Source organism: Bombina bombina, chromosome 3, assembly GCF_027579735.1.
Source record: "Bombina bombina isolate aBomBom1 chromosome 3, aBomBom1.pri, whole genome shotgun sequence".
NCBI lineage: Eukaryota > Metazoa > Chordata > Amphibia > Anura > Bombinatoridae > Bombina > Bombina bombina.
In genome coordinates, this window is record NC_069501.1 from 497539372 (window position 1) to 497560764 (window position 21393).

Here is a 21393-nt window from a genome sequence, read left to right on the forward strand (position 1 = left end):
CTGAGAGAGAGAGAGAGTCAGAGGGAAGATATTGGAGTATGGGACAGTGACTTAATTACTCTTAGTGTAGGAGTTAGTCACACGCCAGCCACAGGTCCCCTAGCCTCTTCCTGTCGGGTCATCAGTATACTACTACTTTATATCATATGTTGTAATGTGCTTAGCATTGGATGGGCTAACCACTGAATGCTGTATTTTCTACAAGCTAAACCTAAGTACTTCATACAAAAGGTAGGGTGTGGTCTTGGTGCTTTACAGGTAAGTATGCTCACTGCACTCACATAGCCTGCAGGTTATCAGCAGGTACATTTTGTAATGGTACAACATAGCCAGTGGACCTTAGTATAGAAGGGTACACTTAGTCACTGAGGCCTTAAAGCTGCCTGACACCGAGGGCTAATGGCTGCCTATGCTTGACTCACATTACAGGGCAGTGGGACAATTATTTAATATAAAACTCCTTGGCTCTGAATTTATAAAAAAAAAACAGAGACTTTCTTTTGTTTCCAATCGGACAGTTGTATAATTTCAGATATTCACATTCCAGAAGAGAAGCAGACTCAATCTCTGAGTCTGAATCTCTGAGTCGTCAATCTGTGCATCCAGGGGAATGGGTTTTACATCAGGAAGTATTCAGATAGCAAAACGTTGGGGTCTTCCAGAGGTAGATCTCATGACTTCTTTTTAAAAAACAAAATTCCCAGGTACACTGCGAGATCTAGAGATCCTCAAGCAGAGTTAGTAGATGTTCTAAAAGCTCCTTGTTCATTTCAACTCTCTTACATATTTCCTCACACAGTCCTTCTTCTAAGAGTGATCTCTCGGATCAAACAAGATCAATCATCAGTAATTTTGTTTGCTCCAGCCTGTCCATGCAAAACTAAGGGTTTTTCTGTGTAGGGTCACATTTAAGCTCTGTCAGTTTTATTTCACAAACAGATTTAAAATTTTCTGGACATTCAGAGTTTCCTGCAAGAATTGATTAGGATTTGGCCTCTCATCAAGCATGTTTCTCCTCCTTGGAATTTAAATTTGGTTCTTAGAATGCTGTAAGTATCTTGGTTTGAACCAATGCATGCTATAGACATCAAACATTATTCTTGGAAAGTTTTGTTTCTTCTAGCAATTTAATCTGCTAGAAGGGTTTCTGAATTATCTGCTCTTTTCTGTGACTCTCTTTATCTTATTTTCACAAAGATATTCTATCAATCAGGAGATTATAGTCCCTTCACTTTGTCCTAATCCTTAAATTTTTGAAGGAGGGACTCCATAATCTGGAAGTAGTAAGACCCTTAAATTGTTAAGTATTTCAGACAGTCTTCAAGTATTTTCATTAATTTTTCGGGTCCTCGTAAAGAGCTAAAGGTTTTAGCTGTCACATTGCATTGTGTTTAAAATCTCCGATTCATAAAGCTTACTTGGAGGCAGATATGTTTACAATGATTTGTTATACCAGCTGCAGAGTTTAGCTCCTTTATGTATATTTTTGTATATGAAATAGTTGTAATCTAGCCCTTCATTGGTTTGTGGGTAGATATGAGTGGTGCGTTAACAATTAAGCAAGAGCGAAAAAGAGTTTATTGCGGGTGTTTGCGTGCATCGAGTTTACTGCTTGTATTACAATTTGAATTTAAATGAGATTGCTTACGCGCAATCGTGATTAACGCTAGAATGATGACCACATTCTCAGGAGTTCTGATTAACTGTGACAAAAAAGTGTCACAAAACACATCAAAATTACATTACAAAGTTCAGTTACACTCATAAAAATATTCAAACAAATACTGCACAAAAAAGTTATAAAGGCTCAAAGATATGAGGTCTCAGGTGTATATACTGTAGCTGTGTAAATATGTATTTATGATTTTATATGTGTATATATATATGTATTTATAGACAGAGATATATACATATAAATATATTGGATCCCTTTGCAGTCAAGTATATGAAAACATGTTAAAGCATATTTATGCAATATTGATTTTTAATAAAGTGTTAAAGTGTGTATTTACTGTAAATATTTCACATTATAAGTATTTATAAACAGATTTATATACAGTATATATAATCTTATCTATCCATCTATATATATATAACATGTCGAAACATGTCAGGTATTCTGATTCCTGACTTTGTCTAATACTTGTGGATGAATAAACCTCCTTGACTACAACAGCACTTTGATTGCCCGTGCAGTGTTTGTTTTTTGATTGATATATATATATATATATATATATATATATATATATACATACATACATACATACATACATATGAAGAGAGAAGCGCTCTACCAGGAACAAACAACAGCTCATCAGCTAGTTCTATGGCGATTTACCACCCAGAAGAAGCCTCTTTTAGACCAGTGTGCTTTTCACAGAGGAAAACTTTCCTGAAGCATATCAGTCTGATCCCGCCAAGTAAGGTCACTCAAGCCCCGAAATACCAGGCAATTCTCCTCTGAACAAGGAATAAGACAACCCCAGACGATCGTTTTGGCCTCCTATGGGCCTCGTCAGTGAGGTGCAGCCACATTGCTCTAAGCACACTGGGCAAGGACTCCACATCTGGTTTCCGCCATCACCCATAGGGAGACCTCCCTAGGGTCATTTTAATTTGCATACAAAGAGAGAAGCGCTCTACCAGGAACAAACAACAGCTCATCAGCTAGTTCTATGGCGATTTACCACCCAGGAGGAGCCTCTTTTAGACCAGTGTGCTTTTCACAGAGGAAAACTTTCCTGAAGTATATCAGTCTGATCCTGCCAAGTAAGGTCAGTCCAGCCCCAAAATACCAGGCAATTCTCCTTAGAGGAATATGGCTGCACCTCACTGACGAGGCCCAAAGGAGGCCGAAATGATTGTCTGGGGTTGTCATGTTGCCTGGTATTTCGGGGTTGGATTAACCTTACTTGGCGGGATCAGACTGATAAGCTTCAGGAAAGTTTTCCTTTGTGAAAAGCAGAACTGGGCTAAAAGAGGCTGCTCCTAGATGGTAACTTGCCATAGAACAAGCTATTGAGCTGTTGTTCGTTCTGGTAGAGTGCTTCTCTCTTTGTATGCATTTGAATTATCACCCTGGGGGGGTCTCCTTAAGGGTGATAGGGGAAACCAGACGTGGACTCATTGCCCAGTGAAGCTTAGAGGAATATGGCTGCACCTCACTGATGAGGCCCATAGGAGGCCGAAAACTATCGTCTTGGGTTGTCATGTTCCTTGTTCAAAGGAGAATTGCCTGGTATTTCAGGCTGGACTGACCTTACTTGGCGGGATCAGACTGATATACTTCAGGAAAGTTTTTCTTTGAGAAAAGCAGAACTGGGCTAAAAGAGGCTGCTCCTAAGGGGAAACTCGCCATAGAACAAGCTATTGAGCTGTTGTTTGTTCCTGGTAGAGTGCTTCTCTCTTACGTGCCTCGGGTTAGCACGCAAGCGAAAACAGTTTACTTTCAACTTGTAATATGACCACTACCCGACACGCCCAAACAAAATGACTTCTAGCGGAGTTAGCGCTCAAACAGGAGCGTTAAATACTGTTCCACTTGTAATCTGGCTCAAAATGGGCAGACCTCATTAGCCTATCTTTATATTTACAGAAAAAATATCTTATTTTTAGCTTATTCCTTTCCTTCACATCAAGAACAATGCTTAGTGAGATAAACATCTTTCAAAAAATGTTTGTGTTTCTAACATTTTTTTAGGGACCTCTCCTTACTGAAGAAACATCTTAGATGATCTTTCCTGAATGGCAAGCTTTTGAATATCAGGTCCTTAAAGAGACCAATAGAAAAATAAACATTTTATTAAATCTGTGCCCCCCCCCAACACTGGGAGTGGTATTACTGCTAAACTTCTTTGTTTACATAGCTTTTCTAAAATAGAGAGAATCTCAGGGGAGAGAGGGAGAGATAGAGAGAGACACAGGGGAGAGAGAGACATGGGAGAGGGGGTAGAGAGAGAGAGAGAAAGAGAAGGGAGACAAGGGGGAGGGAGAGAGAGACACAGGGGAGAGAGGGAGAGAGAGACAGGGGAGAGAGAGACACACAGGAACAGAGGGAGAGAAGGGAGACACGGGGGGGAGACACAGGGGAGGGGGGAGAGAGACACATGGGAGGGAGAGACACAGGGGAAGGAGGGAGAGAGACACAGGGGGAGGGAGGGAGACACAGGGGAAGGAGGGAGAGAGAGACACAGGGGAAGGAGGGAGAGAGACACAGGGGAAGGAGGGAGAGAGACACAGGGGAAGGAGGTAGAGAGACACAGGGGAGGGGGAAGAGACACAGGGGAAGAAGGGAGAGAGACACAGGGTGGAGGGAGAGAGACACAGGGGGGATGGGGGACTTCCCGGGGGTCCGGTCATGACCACGACTGCTGCATCACCGGTAGTTCTGCCCCTGATCATTGGGAACACAGTAAAGGAGAGAGGGGGGGGGAAATCACTGCCCTTTACGGTTAATTGTAGTGGGTGGATTTAGACAGAGCAGGGAGGTTGTATCTAGGGTTATTTACCATCTAGTGTCTGGATATTTGGCTATATGTGGTTAGGGTGTATTGTAGTGGGGGATTTGGGTAGATGTGCTTAGAGTTTTTGTGGTGGAGGTACAATTAGTTTCTGTTAGGGTAAGTGACTACAGTACGCTGTCTCACAATTCACTTCTAGCTGTGACAGCTCTTGAACAACATTATGCAACTGTTCTTATGTAACGGGTTTCGTAGTAGCAAGTCCTAAATGGTTTAAAACTGTCATTTTGTTAGCACTCTATAGGTATACCTCTTGATGACAATCTTATTCATGTTTATTTTATACCTTCTGCTGTAGCCAATCACTATAGATAGTTGTAGGTTCAGGAATTAGGATTCTGCAGGATTTAAACCACAACTTAGGAAAGAAACAATGTTATAAAATTGTTTTGGTACACATAATTATATATTTCTTTCATGTAATTAACAAGAGTCCATGAGCTAGTGACGTATGGGATATACATTCCTACCAGGAGGGGCAAAGTTTCCCAAACCTTAAAATGCCTATAAATACACCCCTCACCACACCCACAAATCAGTTTTTACAAACTTTGCCTCCAAGGGAGGTGGTGAAGTAAGTTTGTGCTAGATTCTACGTTGATATGCGCTCCGCAGCAAGTTGGAGCCCGGTTTTCCTCTCAGCGTGCAGTGAATGTCAGAGGGATGTGAAGAGAGTATTGCCTATTGAATGCAGTGATCTCCTTCTACGGGGTCTATTTCATAAGGTTCTCTGTTATCGGTCGTAGAGATTCATCTCTTACCTCCCTTTTCAGATCGACGATATACTCTTATATTTACCATTTCCTCTACTGATTCTCGTTTCAGTACTGGTTTGGCTTTCTACAAACATGTAGATGAGTGTCCTGGGGTAAGTAAGTCTTATTTTCTGTGACACTCTAAGCTATGGTTGGGCACTTTATTTATAAAGTTCTAAATATATGTATTCAAACATTTATTTGCCTTGACTCAGAATGTTCAACTTTCCTTATTTCCAGACAGTCAGTTTCATATTTGGGATTATGCATTGAATTATCATATTTTTTCTTACCTCAAAAATTTGACTTTTTTCCCTGTGGGCTGTTAGGCTCGCGGGGGCTGAAAATGCTTCATTTTATTGCGTCATTCTTGGCGCGGACTTTTTTGGCGCAAAAATTCTTTTCCGTTTCCGGCGTCATACGTGTCGCCGGAAGTTGCGTCATTTTTTGACGTTATTTTGCGTCAAAGATGTCGGCGTTCCGGATGTGGCGTCATTTTTGGCGCCAAAAGCATTTAGGCGCCAAATAATGTGGGCGTCTTTTTTGGCGCTAAAAAATATGGGCGTCATTTTTGTCTCCACATTATTTAAGTCTCATTATTTATTGCTTCTGGTTGCTAGAAGCTTGTTCACTGGCATTTTTTTTCCCATTCCTGAAACTGTAATTTAAGGAATTTGATCAATTTTGCTTTATATGTTGTTTTTTTCTTTTACATATTGCAAGATGTTCCACGTTGCAACTGAGTCAGAAGATACTACAGGAAAATCACTGCACAGTGCTGGAGCTACCAAGCTAAGTCTGCTATAAACTTTTGGTATCTGTTTCTCCAGCTGTTATTTGTATTGCATGTCATGTCAAACTTATTAATGCAGATAAAATTTCCTTTAGTACTGTTACATTACCTGTTGCTGTCCGTCAACATCTAATTTTCAGAGTGTTCCTGATAACATAAGAGATTTTATTTTTTAAATCCATTAAGAAGGCTATGTCTGTTATTTCTCCTTCTAGTATACATAAAAGTCTTTTAAAACTTCTCTTTTTTTCAGATGAATTTTTAAATGAACATCATCATTCTGATACTGATAATGGTTCTTCTGGTTCAGAGGTTTCTGTCTCAGAGGTTGATGCTGATAAATCTTTGTATTTGTTCAAGATGGAATTTATTCGTTCTTTACTTAAAGAAGTGTTATTTGCATTAGAAATAGAGGATTCTGGTCCTCTTGATACTAAATGTAAACGTTTAAATAAGGTTTTTAAATCTCCTGTAGTTATTCCAGAAGTGTTTTATCTCCCTGATGCTATTTCTGAAGTAATTTCCAGGGAATGGAATAATTTGGGTAATTTATTTACTCCTTCTAGACGTTTAAGCAAATTATATCCTGTGCCATCTGACAGATTAGAGTTTTTTGGGACAAAAATCCCTAAGGTTATGGGGCTGTCTCTACTCCTGCTAATGTACTACTATTCCTATGGCAGATAGTACTTCATTTAAGGATCCTTTAGATAGGAAAATTGAATCTTTTCTAAGAAAAGCTTACTTATGTTCAGGTAATCTTCTTAGACCTGCTATATTTTTAGCGGATGTTGCTGCAGCTTCAACTTTTTGGTTAGAAGCTTTAGCGCAACAAGTAACAGATCATAATTTTATAGCATTATTATTATTCTATAACATGCTAATAATTTTATTGGTGATACCATCTTTTGATATCATTAGAGTTGATGTCAGGTATATGTCTCTAGCTATTTTAGCTAGAAAAGCTTTATGGATTAAACTTGGAATGCTGACATGTCTTCTAAGTCAACTTTGCTTTCCCTTTCTTTCCAGGGTAAATAATCATTTCGTTCCTTTCCTCACAACAAGGAACAAAAGCCTGATCCTTCATCCTCAGGAGCGGTATCAGTTTGGAAACTATTTCCAGTTTGGAATATATCCAAGCCTTATAGAAACCTATAGCCAGCTCCTAAGTACCTATGAAGGTGCGGCCCTTATTCCAGCTCAGCTGGTATGGGGCAGATTACGTTTTCTTCAAAGAAATTTGGATCAATTCCGTTCTTAATCTCTGGTTTCAGAAACATTGTTTCAGAAAGGTACAGAATTGGCTTCAAGTTAAGGCCTCCTGCTAAGAGATTCTTTTCTTTCCCGTGTCCCAGTTGACACAGCAAGGCTCAGCATTTCTGAAATGTGTTTCAGATCTAGAGTTGGCTGGAGTATTTATGCCAGTTCCAGTTCTGGAACAGGGGCTGGGGTTTTATTTTATCTCTTCATTGTACCAAAGAAGGTCAATTCCTTCAGACCAGTTCTGGATCTATCATTATTGAATCGTTATGTTAGGATACCAACATTCAAGATGGTTACTGTAGGACTATCCTGCCTTTTGTTTAGCAAGGGCATTATATGTCTACAATAGATTTACAGGATGTGTATCTGCATATTCCGATTCATCCAGATCACTTTTAGTGTCTGAGATTCTCTTTTTAGACAAGCATTACCAGTTTTGTGGCTCTACTGTTTGGCCTAGCCTCAGTTCCAAGAATTTTTTTCAAAGGTTCTCGGTGCCCTTCTTTCTGTAATCAGAGAATAGGGTTTTAGTATTTCCTTATTTGGACGATATCTTGGTACTTGCTCAGTCTTCTCATTTTCGAAGAATCTCATACGAATCGACTTGTGTTGTTTCTTCAAGTTCATGGTTGGAGGATCAATTTACCAATCAGTTCATTGATTCCTCAGACAAGGGTAACCTTTTTAGGTTTCTAGATAAATTCAGTGTCTATGACTCTGTCCTTGTCAGACAAGAGAAGTTTAACATTGATATCAGCTTGTCAAAACCTTCAGTCACAATCATTCCCTTTGGTAGCCTTATGCATGGAAATGTTGGGTCTTAGGACTGCCGCATCAGATGCGATCTCCTTTGCTCGTTTTCACATGCGACCTCTTCAGCTCTGTATGCTGAACCAATGGTGCAGGGATTACTCAAAGATATCTCAATTAATATCTTTAAACCGATTTTACGACACTCTCTGACATGGTGGACAGATCACCATCGTTTAGTTCAGGGGGCTTCTTTGTTCTTCCGACCTGGACTATAATCTCAACAGATACAAGTCTTACAGGTTGGGGAGCTGTGTGGGGGTATCTGACGGCACAAGGGGTTTGGGAATCTCAGGAGGTGAGATTTCCGATCAATATTTTGGAACTCCGTGCAATTTTCAGAGCTCTTCAGTCTTGGCCTCTTCTGAAGAGAGAGTTGTTCATTGTTTTCAGATAAGACAATGTCACAACTGTGGCATACATCAATCATCAAGGAGGGACTCACAGTCCTCTGGCTATGAAAGAAGTATCTCGAATTTTGGTTTGGGCGGAATCCAGCTCCTGTCTAATCTCTGCGGTTTATATCCCAGGTATGGACAATTGGAAAGCGGATTATCTCAGTCGCCAAACGTTGCATCCGGGCGAATGGTCTCTTCACCCAGAGGTATTTCTTCAGATTGTTCAAATGTGGGAACTTCCAGAAATAGATCTGATGGCTTCTCATCTAAACAAGAAACTTCCCAGGTATCTGTCCAGATCCCGGGATCCTCAGGCGGAGGCAGTGGATGCATTTTCACTTCCTTGGAAGTATCATCCTGCCTATATCTTTCCGCCTCTAGTTCTTCTTCCAAGAGTAATCTCCAAGATTCTGAAGGAATGCTCGTTTGTTCTGCTGGTAGCTCCGGCATGGCCTCACAGGTTTTGGTATGCGGATCTTGTCCGGATGGCCTCTTGCCAACCGTGGACTCTTCCGTTAAGACCAGACCTTTTGTCTCAAGGTCCTTTTTTCCATCAGGATCTGAAATCCTTAAATTTAAAGGTATGGAGATTGAACGCTTGATTCTTGGTCAAAGAGGTTTCTCTGACTCTGTGATTAATACTATGTTACAGGCTCGTAAATCTGTATCCAGAGAGATATATTATAGATTCTGGAAGACTTATATTTCTTGGTGTCTTTCTCATCATTTTTCTTGGCATTCTTTTAGAATACCGAGAATATTACAATTTCTTCAGGATGGTTTAGATAAGGGTTTGTCCGCAAGTTCCTTGAAAGGTCAAATCTCTGCTCTTTCTGTTCTTTTTCACAGAAAGATTGCTATTCTTCCTGATATTCATTGTTTTGTACAAGCTTTGGTTCGTATAAAGCCTGTCATTAAGTCAATTTCTCCTCCTTGGAGTTTGAATTTGGTTCTGGGGGCTCTTCAAGCTCCTCCATTTGAACCTATGCATTCATTGGATATTAAATTACTTTCTTGGAAAGTTTTGTTCCTTTTGGCCATCTCTTCTGCCAGAAGAGTTTCTGAATTATCTGCTCTTTCTTGTGAGTCTCCTTTTCTGATTCTTCATCAAGATAAGGCGGTGTTGCGAACTTCTTTTGAATTTTTACCTAAAGTTGTGAATTCCAACAACATTAGTAGAGAAATTGTGGTTCCTTCATTATGTCCTAATCCTAAGAATTCTAAGGAGAAATCGTTGCATTCTTTGGATGTTGTTAGAGCTTTGAAATATTATGTTGAAGCTACGAAATCTTTCTGTAAGACTTCTAGTCTATTTGTTATCTTTTCCGGTTCTAGGAAAGGCCAGAAAGCTTCTGCCATTTCTTTGGCATCTTGGTTGAAATCTTTAATTCATCTTGCCTATGTTGAGTCGGGTAAAATTCCGCCTCAGAGAATTACAGCTCATTCTACTAGGTCAGTATCTACTTCCTGGGCGTTTAGGAATGAAGCTTCGGTTGACCAGATCTGCAAAGCAGCAACTTGGTCCTCTTTGCATACTTTTACTAAATTCTACCATTTTGATGTATTTTCTTCTTCTGAAGCAGTTTTTGGTAGAAAAGTTCTTCAGGCAGCGGTTTCAGTTTGAATCTTCTGCTTATGTTTTTTGTTAAACTTTATTTTGGGTGTGGATTATTTTCAGCAGGAATTGGCTGTCTTTATTTTATCCCTCCCTCTCTAGTGACTCTTGTGTGGAAAGATCCACATCTTGGGTAGTCATTATCCCATACGTCACTAGCTCATGGACTCTTGTTAATTACATGAAAGAAAACATAATTTATGTAAGAACTTACCTGATAAATTCATTTCTTTCATATTAACAAGAGTCCATGAGGCCCACCCTTTTTTGTGGTGGTTATGATTTTTTTGTATAAAGCACAATTATTCCAATTCCTTATTTTATATGCTTCGCACTTTTTTTTCTTATCACCCCACTTCTTGGCTATTCGTTAAACTGATTTGTGGGTGTGGTGAGGGGTGTATTTATAGGCATTTTAAGGTTTGGGAAACTTTGCCCCTCCTGGTAGGAATGTATATCCCATACGTCACTAGCTCATGGACTCTTGTTAATATGAAAGAAATGAATTTATCAGGTAAGTTCTTACATAAATTATGTTTTTGTCCACTTTAAGTGTCATCACACTGAAAGCCCCCTTCAGTAAGATAATCTACTATTTATTGAATCAGAGCTTTTCTCAGTGATGGTCTGATGATCAATACTCAGGCTTGGAGCATAATTATAGTGCAGACTTAACAGGGGCTGAACGCACTCAATTCTATAAAAAAAAAAAAGGAGGGAACCTGGAAGTCTCAGATAGATTAGAACTGCCTCCCCTAGAAAGTAATGAGGCTCTCGGGGATGAAGAATCTCACAAGGGGGAGTTGATTTAACAGGGGAGCACCCTGTCTTAGTTTACAACAAATACACATTACACTGAAATGTTTTCACTACAGTTTGACTCGCCTTTCCTTTTAATTTATTAACACCACTGTTAAATAAGTGTATTGAAAATTTTGAGCAAACTTTACCTGCATACAGCTGGTGAGATAAATCAGTGAGAACTGCAGGTGTAAAATGCTTAGAGAATATTATGACAATTGTGAGAGAGACTCAAACACACCCTGGGAAATCCCATGTTCAGCCCAGGGAACTGCCCTGTCCCTCAGGTTTACTGAAACTGTCAGTTTTATTTTAGATAGAACAAAAACAAAGTTCAATGCAAGTTGTAAAACAATAATACACATACATATACAAAGTATAATCCTAATGTGTTAAAAAATCTTTCAAAGAATAATCAGAATTTGTAAAATCACACTTCTAAATACACTGCTGTATACAAAATCCAAATGCATTAAAATACAACAAAGAAACTGTAAAGTTTAAATATAATACAACTAAAATCACAAAATCTGGTCTAAAGTAATATATAAAATGCAAAGAACAAAATGTAATTGTAACAAAACTCTAATATCATGCAGCGCTAAATTGCACTGGTCTTGTCTCCCCTTCACATCCAGAAATGCAGGGGGTGCCTCAAAGAAGTATAGACAAATTTAGTTTTAAATACTGAAACAACTTTGCAATTTATTTTCATGATTTATTTTACTTCTGTTTCATTTAATACAGCTCTGAAAATTGAGGATTTTGAAATTCTCAGAACTTTAAAAGCACCCTGCTGGTCTTCTCAAGGGTAATTCTGCTACATATTTTTCTTAATTGGCTTTAACGGATAATAACTACAAAACAATAACATTTATAGTAGCATAATGACTATTGCTAGCCTTGTTGTCTGCAGACACAATCCCAGATTGACTCCTCCAGTGAGACAAGTGATTGTTGGAATTTTAGCTATTGAATAACAATTGCAGTACAAAAGGTTTGAAGAAAAAAAAGGTTTAGACTTGGCTAATATGTTAATTAAATATAGTAATACTTACTTTCCCTTTAATGGTCACAGCTGTTTAAATACAACATGATATCTGAGCAGGCAGATTTTTATAGTGGCTTATCATTTTTTACATGCAGTACGTGGCCTCGTTATTAAGCAGGGGAAACATTTCTCATTCTTTTTTTACTGTGTAGTTATATATATATTTGACCTAAATTAGTCATTTGCATGGTATTCTGAGCAACCATTAAAGTAAGGCTCTCAAACCTTTTGTTCAACTGGCTAGAATGGTAAATTTTCTATTGATCTAGTTAATGGCCTCACTTTTTAGGGTCCTATATAGGGTTGCCACCTCAGCCATGTTTTCCTGGACACTTATGAGTTATACATTTTGCCGGGTGTGCAGGTAGGAACATGAATTTCAACCCTAGACAGCACACAAATAGTGACACTGAACAGCACTATTCATGTTCCTACTTGCACACCCTGCAGCATGTATAACTCATACGTGTCCAGGAAAACATGGCCGAGGTGGCAACCCTAGTCCTATACCAATAAAATTAAACGTTCATGATTCAGTGTAGAGCTTGTGAAAACTTTCCAATTGACTTCTATTATTAAATTGACTTCTTTCTTTTGGTATCTAAACTTAGCTGCTTTCAATGAATAGGCATAAAGGGACATGAAACCCAAAATATTTATTTCATGATTTAGGTAGAACATACAATTTTAAACAACTTTCCAGTTTACTTCTATTATCAAATGTGCTTCATTCTCTTGGTATCATTCATTGAAGGAGCAGCAATGCACTACTGGTTTCTAACTGAACACATGGGTGAGCCAATGACAATCGGTATATATACGCAGCCACCAATCAGCAGCTAGAGCCTAGGTTTTTGCTGCTCCTGAGCTTTCCTATTCAGCAAATGATAATAAAAGAAGGAAGGAAATTAAATAATATAATTAAATTGGTAAGTTGTTTAAAATTGTATGTTCTGTCTAAATCATGAATGTCTAATTATGACATTACTGTCCCTTTAAGAATGTGCATGAGTCACGAGAACTATATGGCAACAGTGCTTGCAACAATGTACATAACAATGTTATATAATATACACAATTCCTTAAACAATGTCAATAGGATCTGATAGAAAGGAGCTAAATTCCAACTAAATATGCAAAGAGAAATAGGCCTCTATTTATCAAGCCGCCGACTTTCTTGCATTCGATGGCACCAATACGCTCGCCTAAGATCGCCTAACATCGCTGCCACGGACCTGAATATGTTCGCCAAAATTATCAAGAAAGCTGTCCAAAAGCCGCGCACCAAGTACGGTGCGATGAGCAGCGGACTGTTGTTAACTAACAGTCATCGATCTCACTGCTCATCGGCTTATTCGCAGCTTTCTTGGTACCCTGTCACTAAGCACCCACACTATACTATACTGTTTTACCCCTATACCGCCACTCCCGGAGCCCACCGCACCTAAATAAAGTTATTAACCCCTAAACCGCCGCTCCCGGAGCCCACCACAACTCTACTAAAGTGTTTAACCCCTAAACCACCGCTCCCGGAGCCCACCGCAACTCTAATAAAGTGTTTAACCCCTAAACCGCCGCTCCAGGAGCCCACTGCCACCTACATTATATGTATTAACCCCTAAACCACTGCTCCCGGAGCCGCCACTACTAAATAAAATGTTTAACCCCTAAACTGCCGCTCCCGAACCCCGCCGCCACCTACATTAAATTTATTAACCCCTAATCTCCCACCCCTACACCGCCGCCACCTACATTAAATTTATTAACCCCTAATCTCCCGCCCAAACGCCGCCGCCACAATATTAAATGTATTAACCCCTAAACCTAAGTCTAACCCTAACACCCACTAACTTAAATATAATTTAAATTAATCTAAATAAATTATTCCTATTTAAAACTAAATACTTACCTATAAAATAAACCCTAAAATAGCTACAATATTACTAATAGTTACATTGTAGCTATTTTAGGAATTATTTTTATTTTACAGGCAAGTTTGTATTTATTTTAACTAGGTAGAATAGTTATTAAATAGGTATTAACTATTTAATAACTTCCTAGTTATAATAAGTACAAATTTACATGTAAAATAAAACCTAACCTAAGTTACAATTACATCTAACACTACACTATAATTAAATAAATTACCTAAATTAACTACAATTAATTACAATAAAATAAACTAAACTAAAGTATGGAAAAAAAACTAAATTACAGAAAATAAAATAAATAAATAATTACAAGTTTTTTAAACTAATTACACCTAATCCCCCTAATAAAATTAAAAACAAAAACAAAATAATAAAAATCCCTACCCTATACTAAATTACAAATAGCCCTTAAAAGGGCTTTTTACGGGGCATTGCCCCAAAGTAATCAGCTTTATTACCTGTAAAAAAAATTACAATACCCCCCAACATTACAACCCACCACCCACACACCCAACCCTACTCTAAAACCCACCCAATCCCCCCTTAATAAAACCTAACACTACCCCCTTGAAGATCACCCTACCTTGAGACGTCTTCACCCAACCGGGCCTAACTCCTCAACGAAGCTGGGCGAAGTCTTCATCCAACCGGGCAGAAGAGGTCCTCCATATGGGCAGAAGTCTTCATCCAGGCGGCATCTTCTATCTTCATCCATCCGACGAGGAGTGGCTCCATCTTGAAGACATCCGACGCGGAGCATCCATCCAGACCAACGACTACCCGACGAATGATTGGTCCTTTAAATGACGTCATCCAAGATGGCGTCCCTTGAATTCCGATTGGCTGGTAGAATTCTATCAGCCAATCGGAATTAAGGTAGGAAACATCCTATTGGCTGATGCAATCAGCCAATAGGATTGAGCTTGCATTCTATTGGCTGATTGGAACTCAAGGGACGCCATCTTGGATGACGTCATTTAAAAGGACCAGTCATTCGTCGGGTAGTCGTCGGTCTGGATGGATGCTCCACGTCGGATGTCTTCAAGATGGAGCTGCTCCTCGTCGGATGGATGAAGATAGAAGATGCCGCCTGGATGAAGACTTCTGCCCGGTTGGGTGAAGACATCTCAAGGTAGGGTGATCTTCAAGGGGGTAGTGTTAGGTTTTATTAAGGGGGGATTGGGTGGGTTTTAGAGTAGGGTTGGGTGTGTGGGTGGTGGGTTGTAATGTTGGGGGTATTGTAATTTTTTTTACAGGTAATAAAGCTGATTACTTTGGGGCAATGCCCCGCAAAAAGCCCTTTTAAGGGCTATTTGTAATTTAGTATAGGGTAGGGATTTTTATTATTTTGGGGTTTTTTTTAATTTTATTAGGGGGATTAGATTAGGTGTAATTAGTTTAAAAAACTTGTAATTTTTTTTCCGTACTTTAGTTTATTTAATTTAATTGTAGTTAATATAGGTAATTTATTTAATTATAGTGTAGTGTTAGATGTAATTGTAACTTAGGTTAGGTTTTATTTTACAGGTAAATTTGTATTTATTTTAACTAGGAAGTTATTAAATAGTTAATAACTATTTAATAACTATTGTACCTAGTTAAAATAAATACAAACTTGCCTGTAAAATAAAAATAAACCCTAAGCTAGATACAATGTAACTATTAGTTATATTGTAGCTATCTTAGGGTTTATTTTATAGGTATGTATTTAGTTTTAAATAGGAATAATTTAGTTAATTATAGGATTTTTAATTTAGATTTATTTAAATTATAGTTAAGTTAGGGGGTGTTAGGGTTAGAGTTAGACTTAGTTTTAGGGGTTAATAAATTTAATATAGTGGCGGCGGTGTAGTGGGGGCAGATTAGGGGTTAATAAATATAATGTAGGTGGTGGTGGGCTCCGGGAGCGGCAGTTTAGGGGTTAAACAATTTATTTAGTTGCGGCGGGGTCCGGGAGCGGCAGGATAGGGGTTAATAACTTTATGTAGGTGGCGGCAGTATAGGGGGCGACAGATTAGGGGTTAATAGGTATAATGTAGGTGGCGGTGGGCTCCGTGAGCGGCGGTTTAGGGGTTAATACATTTATTAGTGTTGTGGCGGGGTCCGGGAGCCGCGGTTTAGGGGTTAATAAATTTATTTAGTTGCGGCGGGGTCCGTGAGCAGTGGTTTAGGGGTTAATACATTTATTAGAGTTGTGGCGGGGTCCGGGAGCGGCGGTTTAGGGGTTAATAAATGTATTTAGTTGCAGCAGGGTCCGGGAGCAGCAGTTTAGGGGTTAATAAGTATAATGTAGGTGGCAGCAGTGTAGGGGGGCAGATTAGGGGTTAATACATTTAATATAGTGGCGGCGGTGTAAGGGGGGGCAGATTAGGGGTGTTTAGACTCGGTGTACACGTTCCCATAGGAATCAATGGGATATCGGGCAGCAGCGAACATAAGCTCTCGCTGCTGTCAGACTCCCATTGATTTCTATGGCATCTGCCGCCCTGGAGGCGGCGGATGCCATAGGAATCAATGGGAGTCTGACAGCAGCGAGAGAGCGGATTGAAAACCAGGTACGCTGGGCCGGAATAGTGGCGCGTACCTGCTAGTTCTTTGATAACTAGCAAAAGTAGTCAGATTGTGCCGAATTTGCGTTCGGAACATCTGGAGTAACATAAGCATCGATCTGTGTCGGACTGAGACTGGCGGATCGTATGTTACGTCACTGAATTCTACTTTTGCCGGTCTGTAGGGTTTGATAACTACGGCGAATCAGGCTTGCCACAAATACGCTGCAGAATTCCAGCATATTTGCGGTTGACAGCTTGATAAATAGAGGCCATAGAGTGTACAATTTTTTTTAAAAAACTTGTCAAGTTAATCCTTTATCAAATGTACCTAAGGGCCAGATTACGAGTGGAGCGCTAACAGTTCCGCACAAGCAATAAGGGGTTTATCATGGCAGTTTGCTAGAGTTTTCCGCTTGTATTAATAGTTTAAAGTAAACGTGAGTGCAATCTCGATTTATGCTAGAATGAGTAGCGTGTCCCCAGAGCTCTGGTTAACTTTCGCAAAAAAACAAAAAAGTGTCACAAAACAAATCAGAAGTACATTACAAAGTACAGTTACATTCATAATAACACCATATCATTAAAAAATATTTTTTTAAATTGCACAAAAAAGTTTAACTTTGAGATACATACATATACATGTCTTAATATGTTTATGTATATGTATATATATGTGTGTGTGTGTATATAAGCATTTATATGTGTATATATGTATTTATATGTGTATATATAAATTTACAGACATATATACACATATAAATACATACGTACGCATATATAGACATATATATCTATAAGTGCATTGGAGCCCTTTGCAGTTAAAGGGACAGTCAACACCAGAATTTTTGTTGTTTTAAAAGATAGATAGTCCCTTAATTACCTATTCTCCAGTTTTGCACAACCAACACAGTTATAATAATACATGTTCTACCTCTGTAATTACCTTGTATCTAAGCCTCTGCAGACTGCCCCCTTATTTCAGTTCTTTTGACAGACTTGCATTTAAGCCAATCAGTGCTTACTCCTCTGTAAATTCACGTACATGAGCTCAATGTTATCTATATGAAACACTTGAACTAACGCCCTCTAGTGGTGAGAAACTGTCAAAATGCATTTAGATTAGAGGCAGTTTTCAAGGTCAAGAAATTAGCATATGAACCTCCTAGGTTTGGCTTTCAAAAAAGAATATCAAGAGAACAAAGCAAAAATGGAAAGTTGATAAAAATTGCATGCCCTATTTGAATCATGAAAGTTTTTTTTTTTTACTTGACTGTCCCTTTAAGTAGATGAAAACATGTAAAATCATATTTATGCAATATTCATATTTAATAAAATATTACAGTATGATGTAAACTCATTTATCTGGCAGAACAAAATGCTGAGGGTCTCAAAGAAAATCCTATATAGGGATAGCTGTAACGGGGGCCTGGGAGTGCCCAACCTTATGTGTTATAAACAAGCGTCCATGTTAACTAGAATTATAGATTGGTGTAAACATTCAGACAACAAGGAATGGATAAAGCTAGAACATAACTAACACAATTAGCCTAGGCAGCCTTTGCTGGCTCAATAAACCACAGAGGAAGCTTGGTGGTTCACCACCAAGCATAGTGGCAGAAACATTCGATGTATGGGACTCAATATTGCAAAACAAAAAGGATATTTCGTCTATTCCAGCCCCTTTAACCCCTTTATTAACAAACATTGAATCCCCGATAGGGCATAACAAGATAGGGGAAAAAACCATGAACATACATTGCTGTGTGCCAATATACTCAAGCCTAGAAAATGGTAGACTATTGACCAGGACAGAACTGTCAGATAAAAATATACTCAAAGACCAGAACTGGTATGAATATTTACAACTATCACATTATATAGGTCACAACAAGAAAAAAATAGACTTCCTCAGGCCACTCACCCCATTCGAGTCAATTTGCTACTCTTCGGGCACATCGAAGAAAGGGTTGTCACATTCATATAAACTACTAGTAGTGATGCACTCAAAACAGTTGCCTGCATATACTAAAACATGGGAGAGGGAACTACAGATGGCCTTAACACCAAGTGAGTGGCAGACAGTTTTCCAGCAAATGGGAAAAGCCCCATCCTCCATGAATGCCACAGAAACTAATATAAAATTGCTTACCAGATGGTACTTAACACCCAAAAGAATAGCTGGAATTTATCCAAGCACTAGCAAGTTATGCTGGAGGGGATGTTAACAAGAGGGAAGCCTATCACATATCTGGTGGGGGTGCCCCTTAATAACACCATACTGGATCGATATACAACTAGAAATAGGGAAGGTAATAACAATCCAACTGGAACGTAGCCCGTTTGTATTATTACTAAATAAGGTTCCTAAAATAAAATGTAAATTGAGAGCCACACTGCACTATATTATGTTAAATAGTGCTAGGCAGTTGATACCTAGGCTCTGGGAAAGTACAAGGGTACCCAAGGTACAAGAATGGAGAGAGCAGTTGTCTAAGGTGCTATCACTGGAAAAATATCATTACCAAACTAACCGAATTGAAGACTATCACTCTATAGTATTTTTGTGGGAAGAGTATCTGGGAGCAACCTAGAATGTTTAGTACAATATAACTGTCTCAGACATAGCTATAGAGATAGGGGGGAGAAAAATGAAATAAATAGGAGAAAGTAGCGCAGCAGCAACCCGCTATATTTACTTCAATAAAAGTTTATTTTTTGCTTTTATTTTGATTTGACCTAACAAGGGATCACTGAAGATCAGTTTAATTGTTTACGACTCAGACTGTTATATTCTGGATAAAGGAAACAAATAGCTCTGCTATCCATATGTGAATGTAACTCTGTGATACTGCTGATTGTTTCTCAAATATTGCTGTATTGAATCCCTATTTCAATTTTGTTAATGTATGTTATAAAATCAATAAAAAATGTAAAATCTAAAAAATATTACAGTATGTATTTGTGCACAATATCCTAAGTTTGGCTTTTTACGCTTTCATGTTAGTGCACAGCCGAAAACTGTTTACTTTCAATACCAGCGCAACCCGATGCACACAAGAAGCTTTCTTCTAGCGCAGTTAACGATCGAGCAGAAGCGTTAAATATCGCTCCACTTGTAATTTAGCCCTAAATCATGAACATTTATTCGGCTTCCATGCCTCTTTAATAATTTGGTTTTGCCAATATCTGCACTGTGTGACAGTTGGAAATGGTACATAGGGCAGAAGTGACAAAGGTTTTTATGACAGTAAGATGCTGTCTCTGATGATTAATTTAATGATTTGCTCTCTGTTTAGTTCAGGTTGTCAATATGAAGCAGATTATCTTTCCTTAACTGCACTCAGGTTATCTTTTATTGGAAAATGTGGCATCCAAGTTCTCCCTTCCATGTATCTTAGACCTGAAGATGGGGATCAGGCAGCATGGAGACGATGCGTCGGATGAGAAAAAAGCACGTCACATGGAGAAGTGTGCAAAGAGCACATCGGCGAGCCTTGGAGTAAGAATCTGTGGTATGCAGGTGAGATGACATTTTTCTTCTTTACTACTAAAAATGACCAGAAATGTAGCTTTCTAGCTCCATCCTTTGAATTATATTAATGATACTACTCCATAAAAACCATTCCTAATACTTTCTTAAAGAGCCATGATACCCAAATGTTGAAACACTTGAAAGTGATGCTGCATGGCTGTAAAAAGCTGACTAGAAAATATCACCTGAACATCTCAATGTAAAAAAGAAAGCTATTTTACCTCAAAGTATTCACACCCCATTGTAAAGGACTTTAAGCGGCAAATCAGTATGCCTGCCCCGGGACAGGCAAGGGAGTGAGTATCATTTCCCTATTCAGTTTAAGGAAGCTTACTATGAAATCTCACGAGAGTTAAGTGAAATCTCATGAGATCTCAGTAAAAGAGTTCATGACATTAGCACTGCTGATGCCGATTGTCTGCTGTTCATTTCCTCCTTTTTTTCTTCTTTTTTTTTATTTGCAGCTGGGCAGTAACTGTTACTTTTACAGAATACTTACTCTGGTGAGCTGATGAAATTATGAAGTAAAATATCTTCCTTTTTTTACATAGAGATTCTCAGGTGATATTTTCCTGTCAGCTTTTTACAGTTATGCTGCATCACTGTATTATGTCCATTTAAATGGTCTAATATAACCTTCCCACACATCACAGTGCTAAAGTTCCCTCATATGCAGAAATATAAGTAACAGTTGCTAAACAGGATAGCAGCATTCATGAATGAGTTAAATCCATACAGAACTCCAGGCCTCTAAATGCTTTTCATCCGTCAACCTCAGCCGTCCATCAACCCTTCAACTCTGGCTTACAGTTGCTGCCCAGAATAAACGGGGCTGCAGAGTGGATGTTGATCTTTTACAGCTGCCTTTAATTGAAAATGCTGTCCCTAAAGGCTGAGCCGATAAATTTGCTTCACGAGAAGGTTTTTTGGAAGGCGGCTGAGGTTTTCTTATCGATTGGCTGTGCCAGGGCCCTGTCTGTTTCCACTCGTTTACTTTGTAGGATATTGATCCTGTTTTCACTGCGGGCCCTATGTCTGAGTTATAAACAGATTTTTTTTTAAAGGGAATATTTTGCATTGGACAGTAGTTTAAATTTTTTTAGGATAAATGTAGAGAGACTTATTCTGGCAGTAAATCTGCAAACCTCCACATTTCTAGAAACTCCAATTACTTTGAGATTGTATTTTCTTAACCTGAAACTCACACTACATCTGCTAATCCCTCTAAAACTATTTGTTCTGCTAGTCACAAAATGATATTAGGAATGAAAAGAGACATGCTCTCCTGCTGGCAATTAAAATGGTTGGCAGATGTGCATGTTAATAGCGATAAAGATTCATGGTTCATATAATATTAAAAAGATTACAT

At 38.7% G+C, this 21393-nt stretch overlaps 1 protein-coding gene across 5 annotated transcripts in view; it reads left to right on the forward strand.

Moving 5' to 3' along the window:
- IP6K3 (inositol hexakisphosphate kinase 3) overlaps nt 1-21393 on the forward strand; it is a 165599-nt gene that overhangs the window by 36610 nt on the left and 107596 nt on the right. For all 5 annotated transcript variants that reach the window (XM_053706855.1, XM_053706856.1, XM_053706857.1 and 2 more), the window contains one exon: nt 19837-20012. In XM_053706855.1, the coding sequence (XP_053562830.1) occupies nt 19837-20012 (176 nt within the window). The remainder of the gene's footprint in view (nt 1-19836; nt 20013-21393) is intronic.